Raw genomic sequence first — 25,869 nt, forward strand, 5'->3', positions numbered from 1 at the left:
CCACCTTCAGGGCCTAGACAAGCCTTTTGAAGGTGCGGTCGAGGACGGCACCACGACCGGTACCCAGGATCCGACTCCCCCTTTCCGGGACCGCCTCTCCCGCTTCCACCGTGCTTGGTCCCGTATAACCTCGGACCGTTGGGTCCTTCGCACGGTGGAAAGGGGATACGGCCTCCAGTTTTCCTCGCCCCCCCCCTCCCACTCCCCCTCCCCGTCCCTCTTCAGGGACCCTTCTCACGAGCAACTCCTTACACAGGAGGTTTTTGGGCTCCTCGCTATGGGGGCCATAGAGGAGGTTCCATCGGAGCTAAGGGGCAGGGGGTTTTACTCCCGCTACTTCCTGATACCCAAGTCAAAAGGGGGTCTAAGGCCCATCTTAGACTTGCGCGGGCTCAACAAATTCATAGTAAAGTTGAAGTTCCGCATGGTATCATTGGGGACCATCATCCCTTCACTGGATCCTGGAGACTGGTTCGCCGCCCTCGACATGAAGGACGCTTATTTCCACATAGCGATTTATCCGCCTCACAGGCGCTTCCTGCGATTTGTAGTAAACAGGGTGCACTACCAATTCGCAGTCCTTCCCTTCGGCTTGTCCTCGGCTCCCAGGGTGTTCACAAAGTGTCTGGCAGTCGTCGCGGCCTTCCTTCGTCGACAAGGGATACAGCTGTTCCCGTACTTGGACGACTGGCTGGTACGCGGCCGCACCAGAGACCAAGTGCAGGCCCATGTCCACATAGTGACACGCACTTTCCACGAGCTGGGCATTCTACTCAACAGAGAGAAGTCCACTCTAGTACCAACTCAAAGAATAGAGTTCATTGGAGCAATCCTGGACTCCAGACATGCCCGAGCCATCCTGCCAGACAGCCGCTTTCACACCATTTCAAGCGCCATTCAAGGACTCAGGGCCTTTCCAACTACCACCGTAAGGACATGCCTTGCCCTCTTGGGCCACATGGCCTCGTGCACCTACGTAACCAGGCACGCCAGACTGCGACTTCGCCCATTGCAGACTTGGGTGTCATCGGTTTACCGTCCTCATCGAGACGACCTGAGCGTAGTGGTCACGGTTCCGACCGCAGTCTTGGCCTCCCTCACATGGTGGACGGATCGCACTGCGGTCTGTGCAGGAGTACCCTTTCACGCCCCACAGCCCTCCCTCCACCTAGTTACGGACGCTTCATCTCTAGGATGGGGCGCTCACCTGGGGGAGCATCATACCCAAGGCCTGTGGTCGGCGTCCCAACTAGCCCTGCACATCAACGTCCGAGAGCTGATGGCAGTGCGCCTGGCTTGCCAGGCTTTCCTCAACTTCCTACAGGGCCGTTGCGTGCTGATTCTCACCGACAACACCACGGCCATGTTTTACATCAACAAGCAAGGCGGAGCCCGCTCATCTCCCCTATGCCAAGAGGCCATTCGCCTGTGGGACTTTTGCATCGCCCACTCGATACATCTCACGGCGTCATTCCTGCCTGGAGTCCAGAATACGCTGGCAGACCGTCTCAGCAGGTCCTTCCAAACGCACGAGTGGTCGATTCGCCCGGACATCATCTATTCCGTTTTCCAGAGGTGGGGGTTTCCCCAGATCGACCTGTTCGCATCTCGGGCCAACAGGAAGTGCCAGGCATTCTGCTCCCTACACGGACGAGCCCCGGGCTCTCGGTCGGACGCCTTCCTCATGGCATGGAAAGACCATCTGTTCTACGCCTTTCCCCCATTCCCGCTGGTCCACAGGGTGCTGCTCAAGATCCGCAGGGACCATGCACGGGTAATTCTGGTCGCTCCCGCTTGGCCGAGACAGCACTGGTACACCACACTTCTAGAGCTGTCAGTACAGAGGCCGATCACGCTCCCCTTGAGTCGGGATCTCATCTCTCAGGACCACGGCCGGCTGTGTCACCCCGACCTGCAGTCGCTCCACCTCACGGCGTGGATGCTTCATGGTTGAGTCGCTCAGAGCGGCAATGCTCGCAGGCCGTCCAACAGGTCCTGCTGGGAAGTAGAAAGCCCTCTACGCGGACCACGTATTTAGCCAAGTGGAAGAGGTTCTCCTGCTGGTGTGAGCAACGAGCTACGTCTCCCTCGCAGGCTCCTATCCCCTTGATACTGGAATACCTCCTGTCCCTCAGACAGCAAGGCTTGGCAACATCCTCAATTAGGGTTCACCTCGCCGCTATTTCCGCTTTCCACCCAGGGGAACTCACGTCCTCGGTCTTCTCGAACCCGATGGTCGTTAGATTCCTCAAGGGCTTAGACCGGCTGTACCCACAGCAGCGACAGCCGGTTCCAACGTGGGACCTCAACCTCGTCCTCTCCAGGCTCACAGGGCCTCCGTTTGAACCTTTGGCTACCTGCTCGCTCCTGTACTTATCTTGGAAGACAGCCTTCCTGGTAGCCATCACCTCAGCACGACGCGTCTCGGAACTCAGGGCGCTGACATCCGAGCCCCCTTACACGGTGTTCCACAAGGACAAGGTGCAGCTTCGCCCCCATCCTGCCTTTCTGCCAAAGGTGGTGTCACCTTTCCACGTGAACCAGGATATTTTCCTCCCGGTCTTCCATTCGAAACCGCACGCTACTCGTCAAGACCAGCGTTTACACTCTTTGGACGTACGCAGGGCCCTGGCTTTCTATATTGACCGTACAAAGCCATTTAGGAAGACGACGCAACTCTTCGTTGCGGTGGCCGACCGGATGAAAGGCTCACCGGTCTCTTCTCAGTGCCTATCCACTTGGATCACGTCCTGCATTCGTGCTTGCTACGACCTGGCCGGTGTACCGACGCCACGCCTCACCGCTCATTCCACGAGGGCCCAGGCCTCCTCGACTGCCTTCCTGGCTCAAGTACCGATCCAGGACATTTGTAGAGCTGCAGTGTGGTCATCGGTCCACACATTTGCTACTCACTATGCGCTGGTGCAACAATCCAGAGACGACGCTGCTTTCGGGTCAGCGGTTCTGCACACAGCAATGTCTCACTCCGACCCCGCCACCTAGGTGGGGCTTGGGAGTCACCTAACTGGAATGGATATGAGCAAGCACTCGAAGAAGAAAAGACGGTTACTCACCGTTGTAACTGTTGTTCTTCGAGATGTGTTGCTCATATCCATTCCAAACCCGCCCCCCTTCCCCACTGTCGGAGTAGCCGGCAAGAAGGAACTGAGGGGGCGCTGGGTCGGCTGGGGTATATATCCAGCGCCATAACGGCGCCACTCTAGGGGGCTCCACAGCCGACCCACCGGGTGTTGCTAGGGTAAAAATCTTCCGACGATCGTGCACGCGGCGCGCACACACCTAACTGGAATGGATATGAGCAACACATCTCGAAGAACAACAGTTACAACGGTGAGTAACCGTCTTGCATAATGGATGGTCTACAAAAGATAGATTGGGAGCTTCTGTTCTCCCATTCTCATAAAACAAGAACAAGAGGACACTGAGTGAAACTAAAAGGTGGGATATTGAGAACTGATAAAGAAATTCCTTTTCACACAACACGTAGTTAAACTGTAACTCATTGTCACAGGAAGTTGTTGAGGCCAAGAACTTAGCAAGGTTCAGAAGGGATTGGGCACTTATATAGGTAATTAGAATATCCAGAGTTGTCATAATAAATTCTAACCATTTAGGAAGGAATATTAAATTGCATGTTTCAGGGTTTAAGCCAATGTCTATCAGCAGTTGGGATGAAACCTAGTCTAGGGGGTAGATTATCCCACATCTGCCTACTGCAGAGTTCTCACACCTACCTCTGAAGCCTTCGATACTGGACAAGATGGACTTTGGTTCAGATCCAGAATGTCACTTCATATGTTCCTATTTACAAGACTCAAAATGAAAACCCCATCTCTTGGGAGATATAAAAGCAGACTAAGCAAAACAATTAAATATTCCAGAGGGAACAATTCTGCATTGACCCCACTGGTAGTAAGGTTGGTTCAGACCAGATGAGACATAATGCCTTCCATCTCTTTGGAAGTTATGATAAAACCAACTGGATTGTATGACTTTGTCAAAATGTAAGTACAGAACAACCCTGCTGGGGGGTGGGGGGGATCATTACATAATGTTTTTTCTTCATTTCCACTCTGTTTTCATGACTTCCTGCCTGATTGTGTTCTGGGTACAGAGTTAGACAACAGTAATGATGAAAAAACATTGTTTCATTAGACCTGAACTGCACATGGACAATGCGTATTGGCTAGTGGTGCTTTTGTGTGGCATAGTTTGGGCCATTCTTAGATTTTTGAAAACCCTAGTTGTAACTGTCACAGTTGAGCTGAGTTTCTAATGTGCGGACGCATTTGCTTATTGAGTTACTTCAGTAGATACTCTGGCATATAAGGCTAATATTTTAGGCTATGATTATTCATGCTACAAAAATTGTCCTCTATAGCACAAATGTGTAGAAGCTGTGCGGCTGTTTCAACCTCCTAGAATACATGGAAAATCCCTGTTTGAATCCCCTTTCCACTAAAAACTAACTTCTCTTTAAATCCCATTCTCTATTTAAGAATGGGATTTAAGTTGTATAACTTAGTTTTCTATTTAGTTCCTTAGACCCTGCAGCATAGCTGCTCTTATTTCTTCCATTTGGTTTACTGCAGAGTGCCTGCAGGGACTCTGCTATATACCCACTAAAATGCAAAAAGATTTTAATCTTTAAACATTCAGTAAAGATTGGGCAGCACTGTTAATGTTTGTCAGTAAATTTTTAATATCTCAAAATCTCTGTTCAGCATTGGTTGGCTGGTGTCTTGTTCATCCTACCACAAATAATTTGTGAGTGAATTTAGGGTTTGTGCCAGTGAAGCATGTCTCGTACCAGATAAAGCTGAGCATAGTGTAATCTGGATAGTGTGCAAGCTTTGCCTCAAGCTCTGCCAGAACACCTCAGGCCTTACCTACGGTATCCCCCGTTACTCCAGACATGAGCAGAGAGTACAAAATTGTGTGGTGGTTTTTTGAGGTGGGTTCATAGGAACTAGGAGCACAATAGTACACTTAACACCTACCTCTCCAGGTCTCATTTCCGTAGCTGAAGTAGGTATATGTGTACCATGTATGATTCTTATTTTTAAAAAGTACGTAGATTTAAATTGGACAGTGTTTAATTTAAACTAAAACCACTGCAGAATACCCCCTGAATTTCACATTAGACTTGTCAGACTTTTTTTTTTTTTTTATAAAGGAAACTGAAATTAGCAAGCTATTCCATAGTGCTGTGTTGCCTCTTGTCAGTTCCACATGGTGGAGCAGGGCAGAGCTGACTTGGAGGAGCATAGAACTCTGAAATGACGTGACAAATACATGCTGAAAAATAAACATCATGGCATCTGGAATATCTCCTTCTCCATATCTGTGTCGCATTGTTTTGTCATGTGGAATTGACAAGAGGAGTTATAGCCCTCTAAATCCTTTAAAGGGGGAATAGTTTTATTTTTCTTATCTGAGAGTCTCATGTAAAACAAATCTAAGTATTTTCCAGCTTGAATCGAGGTTAAATTAGCGGTTGTATTAAAATAGTCAATGGACTTAAGCCTGTTTTAGCTGGAGTGTTACAATTGGCTAGTAAGTCTTGCCCAGCAGGATTTGAGACAACAGGAGTGGACTTTTCTGGGGCCTGAGCCATGAAATTCCTTAGTTGTACATCATTAGTATTGGACAGTGGCCTGTCAGTTGCCCTTTTCTCCAAAAGGATGCCCACTAGTTGCAAATACAGATTTTGTAGCCTTTGCCGTTTAATAAGGGGATGTGGAAAGCAGACAACCATAACATAATTCTTGTGGATTGGTTCTATCTCTAATACTGGCCTGTTATAGTTAATGCGATTTGTATTGGGCTGTGATTAATGGAATAAATTAGGACAACAGCAGACGGTTCTCCCTGGGGGAGCTTCACAACAAGAGTTAACTGGGTCACTCGACAATCTGCATGGCCTTTCACCTCAAAACAGCTTTGCAATGGAGGGCGCAGAGGAAGAATCTACCAAGGTTGCACTTGCAGTGGTGTTTTTAATAAGCTAAAGTACATCTGCATGGCATACGCCTACTGAAAAAGCTAGCTGTGCTTGCATCACTAGAACTGAAGTATTACACTTAAATATGTCACCCTTGAAAACTAAATTATCTATTTAGGAATACACTGTAATTAAGGTTCATTGATGTAGTCTAGAAATAAAATTATAGCTCCACTAGTCTTTTGAAAATTGTGTTTTTTATATTGATATATTTCAGTGTCACGTGGGAAATGTGATTGGTATAGACTGTGGGAGCCGCTGTTAGTCTAGAATTCTGACCTGTAATAACCTTTGTGGTTTGCTGTATTCAAAGCTGACAACCAGGATCCTTCACATCAATATGTAGAGTCTATAGTGGATCAGATTAAATCGTTAACATGATAGATGCCATGAATCAAGGACATCCAGAATTCCTCTTCTGAATGCACTGGGAGCCCTCATCTTAGGGATTTTTGTTCACTGTTACCTTTAAGGGCAGGATCAAGCCCTTAATAATCAGCCTTGTCTTCCTGTATTTCATGGTTTTTAAACCATGTTTTAAACCAGTTTTGTTTGCACACATACTTTGCAAGATGCACATTGATGTTTGCCCAGATGGACTGTGGGCAGGATTAAGTTCTAATTGCTTGTACAAAGAGCCACTTGAATGCTAGAATCTTAAAGGTACAGCCAGCTCCACTCTGGACAGATGCAAGATGTCCAGACAAAAGCAGTTTCCCAAACCAACACTCATATGTTTGTGCTATCTTGTAAGCAATACAAAAATTAACTTCCGCATACATTCTTCAGAGCCTCTCTTGCTCTGCTCCAAACATTCCTGTCCCCAAATCCAGTAACAGTCCTACACTTTCTCCTCCCTGTTAGTCCTTGCCTACAAACCTCTGAGTGTCAGGTTTTTGGAGCAGTGAGGCCTCATATCTGAGTGTTAGATGAGTGTGGGGAGGAGGGAGAAAAGAGCACCACACAGCACCAGCAACCCCCAGCATTCTTGTGTCAAGCCCTCCAGCTCAACACCTGCCCCACTTCTAGCAGAAAGCACCTCATCTAGCCCCCCAAACCTCCCACTGTATCTTCAGATGACCCAAACCCCACAATCAAATTTTGGCTGCAAAAGATTCTTTTCATAAAGGCTTTTTTTGGTGGAATCCAGGAGAGTTGAGGTCATGAACCCAAGAAGGTAAAGAACTACTAGATCTGATCACTAACCAGTGGACTGTGCACAGTGCCCTGTATATTACTCCACAGGGATGTTTACACACTTTGCAGCCAGGTACAGCCCTTGTCCATTTATATTAAACTTCACAAATGTTTTCATTAATAAAGTGCACTGTAACTTTAATTGGAGATTTCAGTTTGGATGATGATGGTGAACGTTGAGTTTCCTGGGAAGAGTTATAGTACTTTGTCCTTCTGTAATGGCTTCCATTCAAGGATCTCAAAGCACTACACCAAACATGAAGCAAACCTCCATTCTGTTTTGTTCTGTTTTATACAGATTCTTATCCTGCCCTCATTACTGTTCTCTCTAAGTCCCTTCCAGCAGTGGTTTATTCTTTCACTTTTCCACTTCACACAGGAAAATTTTGTGTGCAGTACAGTGTGTTGTTTTGGTATGGTTGTGGTGGAGTTTTGTGTGTGTTTTTAGTGCTGTGTGTGCTAGAGAAGGCAGGTCGAAGAAGTTCGCCTTGCACTTGGAATGGTAGGTGGTGAGATTTGTGATGACCCTTAGTTCCTGTTGGACCTTGTTCTGCGGTTTCAGACGAGCCCTGGGAAAGCTCTGTCTTCTGCACAATCTTTGCCCGTGTTGTAAAAAGTTCCATTGTGCCTGAGGAGTGGAATTGTCTATCTTGTCCTCATCCCAGAGGGTTGGGTGATCTTTATACTATGCCCAGGCCATTGAGTGCCTTGAGGATAACGACCAAGTCCCTGAACTTGATATGATATTCTAAGGGAAACCAATTTAGAGAGCAGAGGACAGGTCTGATGTGCTCATGTTAGCCTGTGTTGCTGAGGAGATGCACTTCAGCATTTTGTACTAGTTGGAGTTAACGAAGAGCTGAAGGTTTGTTGCCCAAGTATATTGCATTGCTGCTGTCCAGACAGGGAGGTGACAAAGGTATGTATAACAGAGCAGAGGCGTTTAGCCTGGTCCTATCCATCAACCTGTCTGGCATGAGTGGCCCTATCAAGAGTTAGGCTCCCATCAGCATAGCTCTCGGGATCATGGGGGAACTCAAGCCTTTCAGCCACGTCAAGGCACAGTCCATCGGACTGATGTGAAACATCAGACCTCTTCTACATGTCTTGGCAACACTGTAAGTACCACAGTGGAACCAATGAAAACATTAAAGCCAGAACAGTGAAAGCCTGCCATGCCTTTTGTAACTCTAAAGCTGAAGAAACAGAAATCTTGTCCTCCAAACTAAACTTTGACGCTACAATGGTGTTGAATACTCTATCTTATTCCGTGGCACTGAAACTTGGAGACGACTTCTTTGAGTGATGTCCCCATGGGTGCTCCACTGTAGTTCCTTCTCTGCTGCACCTACAGTGGAGTCCCATGGGGGGACACATCTCAAAAAACCTCAGTTACCACACAAGGTGAGTAACCCTCTCTTCTTCCACGGATGCTCCACTGTAGATGCGGCAGAGAAGGAACTACTGTGGAGCACCCATGGGGGGACACATGTTGAAGAACCTCAGTTACTGCACAAGGTGAGTAACCCTCTCTTATTAAGATCTTACTACCTAAACTCCAGGCTTTCATAAATAGTTTTTAGACAATTCTTCAATATCAGATGACCAGGAAAAAAATGACAAATTACAGAACAACAATAGAGATGGCTAGGACATACATGGAAGAAAGACCCAAATAACATAAGACAGGCATTGGACTGGAACCCCCAGGTCAAGAGGCAACAAGGTAGACCAAGGAAATGCACAATAGAAACAGAACTGAAAGAAGATGGAAGCCAGTGGTGAATATGTGGAGTAGAGAGGCATAAGAGAGAGAAGGTGTGATAAACTTCACCATCCTTGTTTTTATGAATGATTTCGCCCCAGTTCCTATTGTGTCTGTGCACTTGAAAGTTTCACAGGCAGAATAAACACAGATAAGGGTGGTCATTTTACCTCCTGTATTTTTGGCAGGCAATGATTTCCCTTTCATCTCCATGTGTGATTTGACTGAATGCAAACATTGCTAAAAAGAAACAGTCTTGGAATATTTTACTTATTCGTGTCCTTGCCAAGACCTCTCTCAGCTAGTAGAGTGCCTTTTGAGGACTGGTTATAACTAAGGCTACATTTTAGTCATGTGTATTTTTAGTAAAAGTCATGGACAGGTCACGAGCTGTAAACAAAAATTCACGGGCCCGTGACCTGTCCATGACTTATACTAAAAATACCCGCTGGGACTAAAACTTGGGCAGGGGTGGCAACCGCCGCGGGTGCTGGGGGAGGTGACCCAGGACCCCCGCTGGTGCTGGGGGAGCGAAGGTTGGCTGGGCTGGCAGGGGCTTCCTACCCAACTCCACGTCCCTACAGCTCCTAGGCGGTGGAGGCAGGGGCTCCTCCGCTGCTCCAGCCACAAGCTCCGGCTGCCACAGCTCCCATTGGCCAGGAACCGCAGCCAATGGGAGCTGCGGGTGTGGGCAGCATGCGGTACGGAGGCCCCCCCACCCCAGGTAAGCGTGCCCCCCGCACCCTCCAAACCCCTGTCCCCTAGCCCTTAGCTCCCTCCCACACACCCAAACTACTGCTGCTGGACAGCACCAGCCATTGCGGAGGTCACGGAAAGTCACAGAATCCGTGACCTCCATGACACTCGCAGCCTTAGTGATAACTATCCATCCTTTCTTAAAACAGACTCATGCAGTGTTCACAACTGCTTCACAAGCTTTCAGTGAATTACCCACTCTCCTCTGAGGAAAGTGTGCAGGTTTGTCATGCTGAGCATGTAGAAGTGTCACGGAGTACAAGTATGGGAAGCACTAACTGTTGTGCATTCCTACCTTTCACTGAGCATGGAGGAAAAAATGGTGCTAGTTACTAGCAAGATTGCCATACATTTGAGCCCGCTAATCAGTCCGACCACATCGGCCTTTTCATTGCTAATACACTGATTATCCAGAATCAATTTAGTATTTGTTCATATTAAAGAGTGTGTTATAATGAACTGTGTAAATGGGTCCTGTCAGTGAAAACAAATGGGGCCAACCTGGTCTCAGGGCACCTGTGAATTACTAAGTTTAAACACATTTTAAAGATAACTTTGCATTGGTGCATTCTGCTTTATTGTTCTACTGAGAAGAGTGGGGAGTTTATCTGGCAAGTCTATCTCATGTAGCTTGCAGGCAATCTGATTAGAGAAATTAAACCAAGTTCAGACACTTTGTAATTTCCCTGTTGACTTGAAGTCTGTTTCCCTTCTCCAGTTGTAGGGTTAAATGGGGCTTCCTTAGAAGCCAGTCATAGGTTCCTCATCACTAGCCAATAGGTGTTGCTACCTAACTAGGCAGAGCTCCCTGTTCTTGAGGGTTGTGTTTTACTATTAAGACTAGGAATGTGATTCCTGGGGTGTGGGTGAGGTATGCTTTTGGGATGGAGGTGCTGTGCTCCTCCTTGGGATGATGTCTTGCATTGCTTGGTAGCCATCTACCTCTTGCTGCTTAGGAACCATAATTTACTGATTCTGAAGGGAGAGCCATATAGTTTTTCTCCACACGAAAGATGATTGCTGTGATGCAGGACCTGCTGAAGAGGATTGTGGCAATAGAGACCCTTGAGGCCCTGTAAGAGGGACTACTGAGCACTCCCTGTAGAAGGGAAGGAAGGTTATCACTATCAGATTGTGTTGGGGACACCCATGATCCAGAGGGCTAATTCCCATCTAAATTGTCAGTTTTGTATATTCTTCATTAACCTGATCAGATTTTTGCTTCTGGTTTGAAACAAAATCAATAAGGGCCATGTCTGTGTCTTCCTGGAATACAGGCATCCTTTATTTTATAATTTGTATCCAGAGTATCAAAATATGATGTTTTCAGGTCCATATACCTTTCACGTTTGGATGTCATATTTATATTTTTTACCGGAGTCTAGTCTCCTTATTACATTAATTTCATTTTAAAATTCCCACTACTATGGTAGTTAAAATGGCTTAAAATGTAGAGATAAAAACGTGCATGAACTCAGATAAATTAAATTCAGATTGCCCTGAAACTCATAGCAGAGACTTTTTCAGTTTCCTTTTTCATTTCATTCATTTACTATTCCAGCATGCACCCATCAGTATAAGCAAAAAATGTAAATGGTTCGTGCCAGCTGGAGGCCTGCAGTCACAACACTGTCACTGCAAATAATGGCTCTGCAACCAATGCATTAAGACAATTTTCAAAAGCCATCAACTACTACCTGGCTAAACTTGTCAGACTGACTTTTTTATTTTTTATTAAAACAAAATTTTATTATTACGGTCACTACCAGACAACCTAGGTTACATCAGGAGTTATAAACATGTGAAAATGCAATTTATAATGAAACTTAAGGTATTTTCTTAGTAACCGAACATATCCCAGCTATCTTCGAGACACCACCGACTTCCTGAGGAAACTACAACTGTGATGTTGCCTCAATATAACATTACAACTAATAAACGCATAAAGATTTAAATGTAGAAAACTTTTTCATAGGCTATTTGCAACAAAGAAATATTCTTTTAAAAGAATAAATGTGATTTATGAGTGAAATTTTTACGCCACTGCAAAGTTGGCATGCTATTCTGGGGGGAGCCTTTCTCCTGCCTATCTGATCGGCTACACCAGCTAAAAAGGGTGTATATAGTAGTTGCTGCAAGAGCACAATGAAGTATTGGTTGAGAATGTGAACTCCACAAGCACAATAGATTAACTGCAAGGAGTTTGCAAAATCAAACCAAAGAGCTCTGGATTTTGTACAGGGGAGTTAGAGAGGAACAGGAACAAATCTAAATGCTCAATAGCAAAATAAAGTTCAGTCACATTGCTTGTATGGTAGATTTTCTGTTCATTGACTGCATCTTACACTTACACGGTAACTTGATGAGAAACTGCTTAACAGAATGGGATGGATTACTGTGTATTAGTGAGAGCATGATACTGGGACTCGGGTCTCTTTAGCTCACAGACACTGGGCAACTAACTTAACTTGTGTGTTTTAGGGCAAGTCCACACTACAGCGCTACATCGGCACAGCTACAGCTCCCGTCGGCATAATTACTCTATATCGGAGATGCGGATGCTGTCAGTGGGAGAGCATCTCCTGCCGACATAGCCCGGTGTGGAGACGCGAAACGTGTGTCACTTGGGGGGAGGGGGCTTTTTCACACCCCTGAGCAGCGCAAGTTATATTGACTTAGGCTGTAGTGTAAACCCGCCCTTAGTTTTCCCATTTGTAAATTGGAGGTAATATGTACTACACAAAGGCCTGGGGAGGCCTGTTTAATGTTTGTAAAGATCTAATAGATCCTTTGATAGCAGGTGCTATAGAAATGCAAAGTATGTTTATAATCGTGTGCTTGATGGGTAAAACTAGAAAGGGCAAAGGACTGGAGAATATGCTGTAGGAAGCAAAGCTGAAGTAGCCTCCTAAGGGTGAACTAACTAGGGATTAATGAGCATCATTAATGAGCACCAGTCTTTTGGTTGCCAAGTCAGTATTAAAGCAAGATGGAAACTTAATTTTACACAGGGGAGAGAGGAACATGCAGTACTGTTGTGTGTAGAGAAAGAAAACATGTCTGCATGATGTATATTACTTTTCAATGTTATGGTGGCTGCCAGCAAGCAGCCCACATGATTATTTTAATTATAACCTTTCATTATCAAATGCAATTTAGACTGAATAAATAGCAGGGAGTACTTTTGTCAACCTGTGATATTTCATACTGCTGAGCAAAGCGAGATTGGTCATTCTGACTGGGAGATCTACATGAATCAAAACTTCAGAATTGCTTCACTGTTCTCCCCCACCCCATTTTCTAATCAGTCGTTTTTGTTTTATACATAATGTAGCATCCGGTTTGGATTGGAGCGCTGGCTAAGCTGCACTTAAACAAAACTTTCTATATTGTTTCTGTAGAATTTTTTGGTTTGAGGTTATTCGCTTTACTTCCCATTAAACGCACCACTCAATTCCCTATTATTTGGCTCTTATTATGTTGCAAAGGAGAGACTGAAACTTCATAACCTATCAGTGCTACTCCTTTTACCAAAAAGAGACACGCTTTTAAGCACAGTCTGGATTTCTGCTCTTAGGCTGCGGACAAGAGTCTGAGACAATCTAATCTGTGTCTTCCATATGGCATTGCTAGGCTACCAAATAATAATCCTTCCTGAACAGTTTCTCTCCTTTTAAGAGGCCATACTGACCAGTCTGTAACATGGGTTGAATCCCCTCTCAGTGGACAAAGGCAGGTACTTCAGAAGGGCAGAGTTACCTGTCCCAGATAAGTTCAATTGAAAAATTTCAATTTCTCACCACTCTAGAGCATTCTTTGGGCTTAGGTCAGAGTCCTCTAAGGAGCCCAGAATCCTACCTCCTGCACGTGCCTTCTCTCTGAATCATGGAGTTTCTCTCTAGTACAGTCTGTTTCCTTCTTCCTGGGCTGGTTCCTCAATAAAACAAGACCCCTCTGCTACAGAAACATGCCCCTCTGTTCATCTTCCCTACCCAAGCTTCCTCATATCTCTTCATGAGTTTTCCTCAAGTCTGTCAGGTTCTGTGACTTTTAAAACCCAACAATAACGCCTGTTTATTCTTTGTCGTGCTTCTGCAAAAATTCTACTGCTCTAGTTCTGTCCTGCAGAAACATTTGGTCAGCCTAGTTTCCCCTGTCTTCAGCCATCTCATTGGTACTGAGGTGCTCTCACTCGAATGGGGGGCATCAAGGTTTGACAACCCTCCATTGCCCTGGGTCTGGGGAATGGGTGACACACCCTGACAACATGTGGCTGACTCCACTTACCTTGAGGCATTTCAATGAGCAATTTCATAAGATCGGGCAGAACTCATAAGTCATACGCAAATTCCTTAAATCATCAAAATTCTATTGTCTGTTATAGCACTTCTTTGAGTGTATGCCTAGGTCTTGTAGGCCTTTTGAAATAAATGTTTTGAAGAGCAAGATCTGGAGATAGGAGACATGAAAGACCAGTTAGTCATGAACAATGATCCTAGAAATCCACTTGCCACGGAAAAACGCGAATTTGCGTTTATACAGAAAATCTTTAGTTTTTACATTTTGTGAAAAAATAAAAACATATACAGTGGAACCCCAATTATCCAATCTAATTGGGACTGGGGCCAGATCGGATAATCAAGAGAATGGGTGGGGCTCCAGCTGTCAGTCCTAGGCGGCAAGCCTTGGCTGGTAAGCTTAAAAATTGTCAATATATTGGTAAAACATTGTGTTCAACTGATACTCATATATGTTGTGGCTAGGGAAACTAAAGTTCAGCATTTCATTTGAATCATGGAAAAACATGGACTTTTGTGTGTGGGTGGGTGGGGGGGTTATCACTGAAAACTAGGATCCCTGGTCGTGAAGCTTAGGGAAAGAAACTGTGGTTATGGGGCATGAAAGAAGACCTGAAAATTCTAGGGCAGGGAAATAGAGATGCTTTCTTGTGAATGTTTAATGCTTTAACACGGTTTGTAGAGGTGCTAGAATTTAGTGTGAGAATATTTTTACAGAGCATAAATTACTCTTCTACAGTCAGATTTGGATAACATAAAATTAGACTCTGATAGTGTTTTGATCACCTGCAAATTGGAAATAAAGTCTCCTACTGACTTTCCATGCATGCTGACATTTATGTGCGTAGAGTTCATAAAGCAATTCAGGAAGTTTGTGTTGAGCAGTGATTACCCACTCTTGTAATACAAGAAGTTCTTAACTGAGGCTGGTCTTGCATGCCTGAGCTACGGACCATCTACACAGACAAATTGACTACATTGGTAGAGCATGTTGTTATATTATAGTCAACCAACAGAATTATAACACGGATTGAACACGTTATAGAATTGTGGTATATCCTTGGCCTTTTACAGGTGTGCAACAGTTTGAGTTTGTCTGCACAGGCAAACTATGTATCTTCATAGCTAAATTTTATTTTTAGTAAAAGTCAGGTTGTGGGCAATAAACAAAAATTCATGGAAGCCTGCAACCTGTCTGTGACTTTTACTAAAAATAATGGGGCAGGAGGTCTGACTGAAGCCCAAGTAGGGGAAGAGAGTCCCAGCCCCGCTGTTGGGGGCGGTGTCCAGCACCCTCTGCTGCGGCAGTTCCAGGGGCCCATTGCCGCAGCCTCAGTGGCTCAGAGCCCCGGGGGCCCTCTGCAGCAGCTGACGGCTCTGGCCCCACTGCTCTGGGGCTGAAGCAGAAAATGTCACAGAAGTCTCTGAAAGTCACAGAATCCGTGCCTCTATGACACAATCTTATCCTATGCGGCTCTGTTTTAATATTGTTGGCCTCACATACCCCGGCTGGCCAAACCTGCAAAGGTGAAGCTGTATTTAAACCTGAATTTTAAACTAAGGCTATAGCATAATGTATTGTGCTGCCAAGCCTCCCATGTATCCAGTGTTATGAAGCTTTCTTGCATCTTTCTAAAGAACTGTTCTATTTATTTAGGTGGAACAAATGGGCCAAAGTCATTAACAACCCAGTCTCTGTCCAACATTAAACCGTGTTAAACATGGTCCAGGGTTTGGCATTCAGAGACCTCAGCCTGCTTAGTACCATGACGCAAACGCAGTTGAAAATTATTTTAACCTTCTATTGAAGATAAAGAAAAGGGGGGGGGGAGTTAAAGCATTTGAAATGTAAAGAATTAAGTAAGGCTTTTATTTTAACATGTTTTGTTCCCTTTAGCTGGAGAGAGTTTTAGAAGGAAAAACCTCTAGTTTGACAGTCTCTTAGATATTATTAAAGATGGTAATAACTGTCCCTCTAGGAAAAAGAAAGTTAGTTGAAATGAGCTGGAGCTACTACTGTTAAAGTCTGATCCCATTTCATCCCAGGTGGTGTCTGGGATTCAGCTGGAACCAGTAAAAGTGGGAATATTATCTGGGTCCCTCTCTCTGGCCTGGTCTGGTCAGGACATCTCTCAGGGTTAGGATAATGAAGGCCTGGGACCCCAGGAGATGGTGGGGGTGGCAGCCATGTTGGTGAAGCTTGCTTCAGTATCCTCTGTCTGTTCTTTCACTCAATCTGTTTTTTCTGTTCTTTGTCCTCTTTACCTCTCCTCCCCCTAGTTTCCAAAAAAGTCTTTCTTTCAGGACCCAAAAAGGATGGAATAGCCCATTCCCTCATTATTTTTATCCATCAATTAGGCCTAATTTCTGACACACTAATTTTGGTTCATTAACTCCACATAATTTGTTTTTAACAAGTATAATTACAGCAGTCCTTGGATTATATGAACGTGGCCTTTTTGGTTTAAACTAATCCAGTTTCTCTGTCTGGGTTTCTTGCACCTAGTCCCATTAACATTTGTTGTTATAGGTTGTGACATCTTATGAACTTACACTCACTTTTTACAGTTAAACTCACAATTAAGGTAAATTTGTAAGCCCAATTACCACAACAGAACAGAGTAGGATATTTCAGTTAGACCTGTCATTAATTTTCAAGTATAATAAATGGTGGTTATGGCACTTTTAACCACTCTGCTTTATGTACTTATATTTCTTCTCATAGATGGAGTTGAAGAAGAAAAAATGGAAACTGAGACAGATGGGCAACAGTCAGAAAAGGTAAAAGTCTGAGATTTGTCTCTGATACAGTGATTCTTTTCATGAAGTTCATAAGTCTGAGTTGTTTGTGTTACAGTAGCACCTAGAGGCCTTAATCAAAGATCGGGGCCCATTGTGCTAGTCACTGTACAAATGCATAATGAAAAGATGGGCCTTACCCCAGGTGACTTAAATTTTAGTAAAGAGCTCCTTGTTCTCAGCCTTGTCTTATGCAGAGTGAATTGAACACTCCTGCCATAGGAGTGCCCCCTTGCAAGTTTATTGCTGAGCAAAGTGGGAAGAGATGTCGGTATCTCTTCCTGTCCTTTTTAACCATGAGGAAAGGGGCTGAGAAAGGGTCAAAGTGGAGATGTCAGATTTAATTGAAGAGCCATAGAAAAACTGCAGCAGCACATCCTGATGTTGCAACGTTTTTCTTGTAGTGTTGGATTGATGATTCTGACTCCTGATCGTGCAGTGCTGTGATGTTTTCGGCTCTGCACAGTTTAATTCAGTGAGAAATTGGCTCTCCAAGATTAAGTACCTTTGCTCTAATCTGACACGAGATCAGTAAAGAGAAATCAGTCCTCCAAGAACCATTCCTAATTTTTGAATTTAGTGTAACTCAGTTATGTTGGACTGCCAAGTGCTCCGAGTAACCTATTTTTATAGCACAAATATAAACCAAGAGACACTGAGAGGATGAAAGACACAGAAAATAGTTCTTGTATTTCCCTTCGGAGTGCCAGCTGGAGTTGGATTGACAATCTGAGTGAAGTCATTTATTCATAGTTGCATCACAGACAATGGCAATGCAAGCTACCCTCCTTTCTCTAGTGCTGGGGTAGGCAACCTATGGCACATGTGCCAAAGCTGGCACGCGAGCTGATTTTCAGTGGCACTCTCACTGCCTGGGTCCTGGCCACCGGTCCAGGGGGGCTCTGCATTTTAATATAATTTTAAATGAAGCTTCTTAAACATTTTAAAAACCTTATTTACTTTACATACAACAATAGTTTAGTTATATATTATAGACTTATAGAAAGAGATCTTCTAAAAACGTTAAAATGTATTACTGGCACACGAAACCTTAAATTAGAGTGAATAAATGAAGACTCGCCACACCGCTTCTGAAAGGCTGCCGACCCCTGGTCTAATGAATGTGACTCACCTCTGACTTAGAGCTTGAACCTAAGCCCATGATAGTCAGTGGCAAAACCATCAGTGGCTTCAGTGTGCGCAGGATCAAACCCTTAGAGACAAGCTGCCTAAGAATGAGAGAGGAGTTCAGTCTGTTTATTCGGGCCTACTGAGATTGTCAGCAAAAGAAGGTGATTGTAGTGGTGGGTTTTGTGATACAGATAAATGTCCACTAAGATCTAGACTATGACTAGCAGCTCCTTTCAAGGTCACAGAACTGTGAAGTGGTAATGGCAATGACTTCTGGGCAGTACTGACCTGCACTAAATCCAAACTAGTGCTCTAGAACTGATCCATTATTTTCTTGAATAAACAATACCTACATTGTGTCTGCAGTTACCTGTGACACTTTCCTGTTACCCCGCTTTTTTCAGTCGAATGAATGAAACACTGGTGCTTAACTTAAGGACATGTGTACACGACAATCTTAAGGCGACCTCTGTTAGGTCGACATACAGCCATCACAGTAATTACTCTTCCTCCTTTCGGTGGTGCGCGTCCTCACCAGGAGTGCTTCCACTAGCTGAAGAGGGACAGCGTGGGACGGGGGGGTTGAGAGCCAGGGCTCTCAGCTCTGTGCAGGCCCCCACTGGGGGCTTCTCTCCTTCGGCGGGGAGATCCATGCCCAGAGTCTGGCTGGCTGCAGTGCTCCCCGCAGGGAGCCAGGAGCACAGCGGGGCGCCTGGGCAACAGCCCAAGCTAGGAGCCTGGTTGACAGCCCAGCTTGGAACAGAGATCAGGGCCGGATTAACTCTCCTGTGGGCCCGGGGCTATTAGATTTTGTGGGACCCCTGTATACAAGTCTTTTTCCTTGGAGGGAGTTTAGTGCAGGGGATTGGGGTGCGGGGTCTGGGAGGGAGGGTGCAGGAGGGGATTCTGACCTGGGGCAGGGGTTTGAGGTGGAGGAGGGGGTACGAGGTGCAGGCTCCAGCTGGGAGGCGCTTACCACAAGCAGCTCCCAGCCGACGGCACAGCAGGACTCAGGCTGCCTGCCTGCCATAGCCGCTGCTAACACATATCTGCGCACTCTTTTGGGGGAAGGGGGCAGCAGGTTTCAGTACGCCGCCCGCGCCCGTGGCCCCCCCCCCCCCCCCGTAGCTACAGGGAGCTGCGGGAACAGTGCTGGGGGCAGGGGCAGTGTGCGGAGCCGCATCCCCCCCTCCCCTTCCCACCCCGCCAGGGGCTGCAGAGACATGCCAGCAGCCAGCCGCTTCCAGGAGCGGCGTGGGGCTATGGCAGGCAGGCAGCCTGCCTGAGAGCCCCTTTTAGCAGCCCGGAGATCGCTGCCTGTGATTTATTTTTGCGGGGCCCCCCTTGAGCCAAGGCCCTGGGCTGCAGCCTCTAAAGCCCCTGCCTTAATCCGGCCCTGCCGGAGACCTGCAGCAGCCCAGCTGGGGAGCCAGGAGCCGGCTTTCTTGTCTATTTCATGGCTCAAGCGGAGCTGTGAAAATAACAAGAATGACAGCCAACAGCCAATGTGAGGAACAGTGTCTACATAGACATTGAGTTGCCCTAGCTACACCGACATAAGCCCTACGCCTCTCATGGAAGTGGAGTTACTATGTTGGGGTAGTAGGGCACTTACATCGGCAGGAGCAAATCTGTAGTGTAGACACTGACGTAGTTAGGTCAAAATAAGCTACCCTGTGTGGACCTAACTCTGTTGTGTAGTCCAAGCCTAATACTCACAATACATAATTCTGAATGTTACTCCTTGTTTGCTGTATTCTCTCGATTATCTTTATATTGCTTTTATGAAATAAGATATGTAAATACAGTGCAAGGTAATCATGGGCATGAAAATTACTGTTCCAAATTTATTGGAAACTAATTCCCGCTCTAGTAGAACAGACATTCAGATAAATCCAAATTACTTGCCAATGTTAAAATATTTCCCACCTCCACCCTTACGCGTAAAATCACTGCTCATTTCATTAATACAGTTAATGTCCTTGAGTTGGGATAAGCTAGAATCTGTGAAGAATTCCACTTCTTTGAGTAGTGTCCCTATGGGTGCTTCATGACAGGGCATACTTCCCCAGGGGCAGATTCATCACAATGACCAACCTTGTTTCAACAATCCAGTGGAGTCCACAAACCCCACTGCAAGGGCTTGCCTACAAATTCTGGGCCATATGGCAGCCTTGTACGTTCATGACTTCCCTAGCAAGACTTAACTCTTGGTGTCTTCAACCATAATTGAGAACGTCTACACACTCCCAACAGACTGTCGATCCAAGCAGGTGTCCATATGTCAGAAGGTCCTCGGTCCTTTGAACTGGTGGGAGGACCCACAAAAGGTGGGGGAGGGGAGAGAGTTTCACTTGTACAGCCTCCTCCCATGAGGATTGTCACCACAGAAGTCTCCCTCATAGGCTGGGGTGCACAATTCCAAAGCCTTATAGCTCAGGGCAAATAGACCCCCTCCATATCAACATATTGGAGCTCAGAGCAGTCCATTATGCTTGCCAACACTTCCTGCCACACATCAAGGACCACCCAATCAGAATAATGCTGGACAACAGAGCGATGTTTACATCAATCAGCAAGGAGGAGCAAGATACCAGTCCTCATGCACCAAATCCATAAAACTATGGAACTGGTGTACGTCACATCGCATGCATATCTCAGGGGGTCATCTGCTGAACACAATCATAGATTCTCTCAGCAGACAATTCAGTGCCAACTACAAGTGGAAACTGAACAACGAAGTGTTCTGAGAAATACAGCTTGCCTGGGGCCATCCACAGGTGGATCTCTTCATAACTCCATTCAATGCAAAGAGCAGACGTCTGCTCAAGGTGTGGGCATGACCACAACGCAGTGGGATATGTCCTAGTCATTACTTGGCCTCAAGGCCTGCTATGCCTTCATCCCCCAATACTGTTACTGTTTAAGTTCATAAAGAAATTGAGACAAGAGGAACTAGTAACCATCCTCATAGCACTGTCGTGGTTGAGACAGGCTGTGGTTCCCGGAGCTGATTCACATATCCCTACAGTCTCTTCTCTGCCTTTCTCTGACCCTGATTCTCTTCACCCAGGTATCAGAATTGGCCCCCTCCCCCAGTCTCGCAGCACTTTGCCTCAAAGCATGGTTGTTTGATGGCCCTCTGGTATAGCTTTCCAGAAGTTCCATGGGTGCTGCTCAATATCAGAAATCACCCAACTAGAAAAAGTGTGGAAATGCCTCCAAGCTTGTTGCAACCATCAAGCTGTACTTCCTCTCAAATCCTCTGGCTCATATCCTCAGTTACCTGTCAAATTAAAGACTACAGGCTTATCGCTGAGCTCCATCAAAGGTCTTCTAGCTGCCATCACAGCTTTTCACCCTCCCATACAAGGATTCTCAGTCTTCACCCACCCCAGCACTGCAAGATTTATTAAGGATCTATTTAACCTCTTCCTACCAAGGAACCAACTCCACCATGGGACCTCACCTTAGTTCCCAGTGCTCTGAGGAAACCCTCATTCAAACCTGTGGGGAGTTACTGCCTCCTTCATTTGTTCTCAAGACCTTGTTCAAATTAGCCATTACTTCGCCTAGGATGGGTGGGGAATCTTGAATCCTTAACGGAGGACCCATCATACACGGTGTTCTTCCAAGATGAGGTGACTTTACATCCACATCCTCGCTTCCTTCCTAAAGTCTCTTCAGAATTCCGCGTTAATCAGGATATTCACCCACCAGTATTTTACCCCAGGCCTCACTCTCGTAGAGAAGAAGCAAGCCTCCATACACAGAATGTTAAGAGCTCTTCCCTTTTACCTTGACAGGACTTGGCCCTTTTGGGTTTCCCCTAGACTCTCTTCATCTCTGTTGCAGAAAGAATGAATGGACATCTGATCTCCATCCAGAAATTGTCCAAATGGGTTGCAGGTTGTGTCCTGTGAAGCCTTGGGGGTTCATCTCCCTCCTCCTTCCCCCCCCCCTGAGAGTTATTGTTCATTCCACCAGGGCTCAGTCCACCTCAGTAGCCCTTCTCAAAAATGTATGCATCTCAGACATCTGCAGGGCAGCCACCTGGTCGTTGATGCATATATTCTAACCCTGCCTGCCTCCAGGACTGACGTGATGACACTGTCCTACAATTCATATTGGATCCACTTCCTTGATGCCCTCCTTCTTGATGGAGGTACTACTTGGGAGTCTCCTTATGTGGACCACCCAAAGGGACACTACTTGAAGCAGAAGGAGAGGTTACTTAACATGTACAGTAACTTGAGTTCTTTGAGATGTCTCCCGATGGGTGCTCCGCTACCTGCCCTCCTTCCCCTCTGCCTCAGAGTCTCTTTCTTGGGACTTTTGTGGTTGAGTAAGACCTGGAGTGGCGGCAAGTCTCCTCCTCTCTCTATACTGTTATATCCGGGCATGAGGGTGTCTAGGGCACAGACGTAGACCTGGGGAGACAGCTGACAAAAATTTCCGATCAAGAACACACTGGCGCCTTTGCATAGCTAGACATGGAGCATCCATAGGGATACACATCTTGAACTGAAGTACAGTTCGAGGTAAGTTACCTCTCCTTCATTTTATTTCCCTTCCTTGTGACACACTTTTTTGCAAATACTTGTTGCTTTTTCTGTTGGACAAAAATACTCTTTTCCAACTGTGTGTAATTAGACTACAGCACTCTTTGCCACATGATATTATTGAGGCCAAGAACTTACTAAGATTCAAAAAGGGATTGGATGTTTATATGGATAACAAGAGTATCCAGATTTATTGTACTGAATGCTAACAAATTTTGGAAAGGATATAAAATCTCATGCTTCGGTCTTAAACCAATCTCTGACTATTAAGGATTAGAATGAAATATTTGGGGAGGGACAAGATGATTCCACTTCTCCCTACTGTGGGGTTTCTTGCACTAAACAAAATCTGTTGTTGCCCCCTGTTGGAGATGGCTTACTGGACTAGATCGATCATGGGTCTGATCCAATGTGGCAATTTCTTTGTGCCCAAGAATCTTGACCATGGTTGTGAAAAGAACTAACAGGCAGTCCCAAATTGATTCCACCTTCCCAAGGATGATAGAGCTTTCAAAGTGATTCTGTGACCAAGCTAACAAGGAATTTTTTCTTATGTTCCCCTTTCTCTCTTCCTTCATCTCCCTCCAACACTCCAGGTTGAAAGCAAAGGAGAAAGTGAAATAGAGGAAGGTGATAAGGTGCAGGAAGGAGAAAATGAGAGAAATCCAGAAAAGGAGCAAGACAGTGAAGTCACGTCTGATACCAAGTCAGGTAATAGACACCAGCTGTTACTTGAGCTGCGTTTTAGTTTTAAAAGCCTTTCTCCAAAGCTGTAAGAATAGACTATAAAGTTAATTGTGGCAGAAATATTTCCTCTCGCACGTCAGGTCTGCAGCTTGGTTCAGCAGTAGATATTCCAGGTCATTTCACAGAAAAGCTCAAGTGCTAAATTCATATTGCAGTCATTTCAGACTTCAGTTTAGGGACTTTTTTCATCTTGGCTGTAGGGACTGGGTGAGCAGATTGCTAAATTAAGTGAGCACAAACCATATAAATGAGTTTATTTCCATATTGCTAATCTGTTGGTCCATTCCTAATGTAAAGAAGCAGACGAATGGGACTACTATGAACACAGCTTTGTGCTTTAAAGCTTAACAAGCTTTCTCCGTTTCCTTACGAGGTTGTGCAAATCATTTCATTTGACTGGTTGGGAATAAAGTACTGAAAAATCATAGTATCTTCCTATATTTTAAAATACCATGTCATTTCTTACATGAATCTGTGTTCTGATTGTGTCGTATAGATCTGGCACATCTTTTCTGACAGGATTTTTTTCATCAGGATTTTAGGAGAGGATGGAGCAAAACAATAAAAAGGTCTCCATTTGCTTCTCAAAATGGAGATGATCATGGAATTTGTTTATTGGAAATACAACTTAAAATTATTTTGATATTAAGACTAAGAAAAAGATGGGGAGAGAAGAGTGCACAGGGGTAGAAAATGAAAGCACTTTAGGAGCATCACCCTTAAGGGTTTGGGGGGGAATCCTCTGGGATATACATTTTGTGGAGGTGTTCAAACTGCTTCTGTAGCAGTATGTGGAGGAAGCGCTGAGGTGCTATAATAATGTAAAGCACCTAAGTGGGAGTGTTGTAATGTGCTCGTGCATGGGTTTATGCTGTGTGAGCACAGAAGTACGTGCTATGTAAATCCTGTCCCTGGTGTGATGATCATGAAGTGAAGAATGAATGTAAAAAAAATTATTGGGTCATCTCTTTAGAAGAGAAGGAGGCAGAAGAGAACAAGGAAAACGTTGATGCGTGCAAAGACAAGGAAAGCGACGCTGGAAAGAAGAAAGTGGAACACGAAATCTCTGAAGGAAATGTAGCTACAGCTGCAGCTGCTGCTCTTGCCTCAGCTGCCACCAAAGCAAAGGTTTGTCATACACAAATGTCCACTGCAGCTGATTTCCAGTTTCAATTGGGAAGTATTCAAAAATGGTCCATTGTTCCAAACCACTGGGACTTTAAGTGCTCTTTTGTTTGTTTGTGCTCTTTCACTTCCGCTGTTTGAACACGATCATTAAATGAAATTGTTTCCCTGTGAATAGTTTAATGCTACCATTGTAAACTTACTAAAGTCAGGGTGAGCATCCCCAAAAAAGAATGTCATCTTTTCAATGTGTAACATGGGCAGTTGTCTCTGCTGGGTGTGCTGTTAGTGGTCAAGGAACAGAATTGGGAGGCAAAATTTGTGGGTTCTCTTCTTGGATCTGCCACTAATTGTGTGACCTTAGGCAATTCATTTAACTTCTCTGTACCTGAGTTTCTTCATCAGTAAAATAAGTATAACACTTACGTCGCAGGGCAATGTGATAATTATCAAGATCTTTGAGATCCTCACATGAAAAGTCGTCTGTTATTGTTTTTCAGGGCTGGATATTGAGAGAGTGGTATTTTTTCCATTCCATATTTGTGTTAAATGGCCTGTTAAATTTTCCAGCCACAAATCAATGAATTATTTTTCTCAGCCTGCCTTTTTTTATGTATATTTTTAAATCCTTTGTTTCTCACGTATTAAGTTGTCTGCAGACTTTACCTAATGAGCCATAGCTTGAATCAGTGTTCCACATGGCAGCTCTGGCTTACAGTTTTTATTGTAAATATCTTCTTAGTATCCTGCTTCATTCAATGTAATGAATGTTACACCCTTCTTCCTCCTGCCTCCTCATATTTAAGACATCTCCTCTACTTCCCGGATAATTTGTTTCATTGTAATCCTTTCTCTGTCTTTTTGTTCTTTTCACTAACTCTGCTGAATACTAGGCATCACAAACTCCAGGTTTTAGTAATAAAATGTATAATTCGGTCCAGTTGGGTGGGCCTCAGCACTGAAATTGCTCATACAGTAAAATACCCCAATTAAGTATTGCTGTAGGATGGATATGTGACATTTATCTACCTCTTTGAGAGACCCTTATTACTGTGACCCCATCGTGTGTGTGGTAGATTATCTGCCACATCACTTGCCTGGTTTGCTTTATGATGATGTTTTGTGATTTGTGCTTCATCCCCTCGGGGAGTGGGTGTGTGTGTGGGTGTGTGCGTGCGTTCGTTCGTTCTTTGCAGGTCCCTTGGCCCTGCTTGGGATGCGTACTTTCCAGTGCTGGATTTCTTTGTCCTGCATTTTTTGACAGTGGCTGAGTAGTCATTGCCATGCTAATGATGCTTAGAAGAGGCAAATATAATACTCTGGTAGAGCAAGGGAAAGCTGTTAGCTCCTCTGGAAAAAAAAACTCCAGTTGGTTGCTGCATATTTCTTTGAAACAAACTGACCTCAGAAGAGGAATGGGAGACAGACTGACAGAGCCTCTGGCATCGTGGGGAAGGAAGAAAT

At 45.1% G+C, this 25,869-nt stretch overlaps 1 protein-coding gene across 2 annotated transcripts in view; it reads left to right on the forward strand.

Moving 5' to 3' along the window:
- SMARCC1 (SWI/SNF related, matrix associated, actin dependent regulator of chromatin subfamily c member 1) overlaps positions 1 to 25,869 on the forward strand; it is a 164,456-nt gene that overhangs the window by 89,001 nt on the left and 49,586 nt on the right. For both annotated transcript variants that reach the window (XM_026652045.2, XM_026652046.2), the window contains 3 exons: positions 16,767 to 16,822; positions 23,130 to 23,244; positions 24,254 to 24,408. In XM_026652045.2, the coding sequence (XP_026507830.1) occupies positions 16,767 to 16,822; positions 23,130 to 23,244; positions 24,254 to 24,408 (326 nt within the window). The remainder of the gene's footprint in view (positions 1 to 16,766; positions 16,823 to 23,129; positions 23,245 to 24,253; positions 24,409 to 25,869) is intronic.

Source organism: Terrapene carolina, unplaced genomic scaffold (assembly GCF_002925995.2).
Source record: "Terrapene carolina triunguis isolate 2854851 unplaced genomic scaffold, T_m_triunguis-2.0 Scaffold111, whole genome shotgun sequence".
NCBI lineage: Eukaryota > Metazoa > Chordata > Testudines > Emydidae > Terrapene > Terrapene triunguis.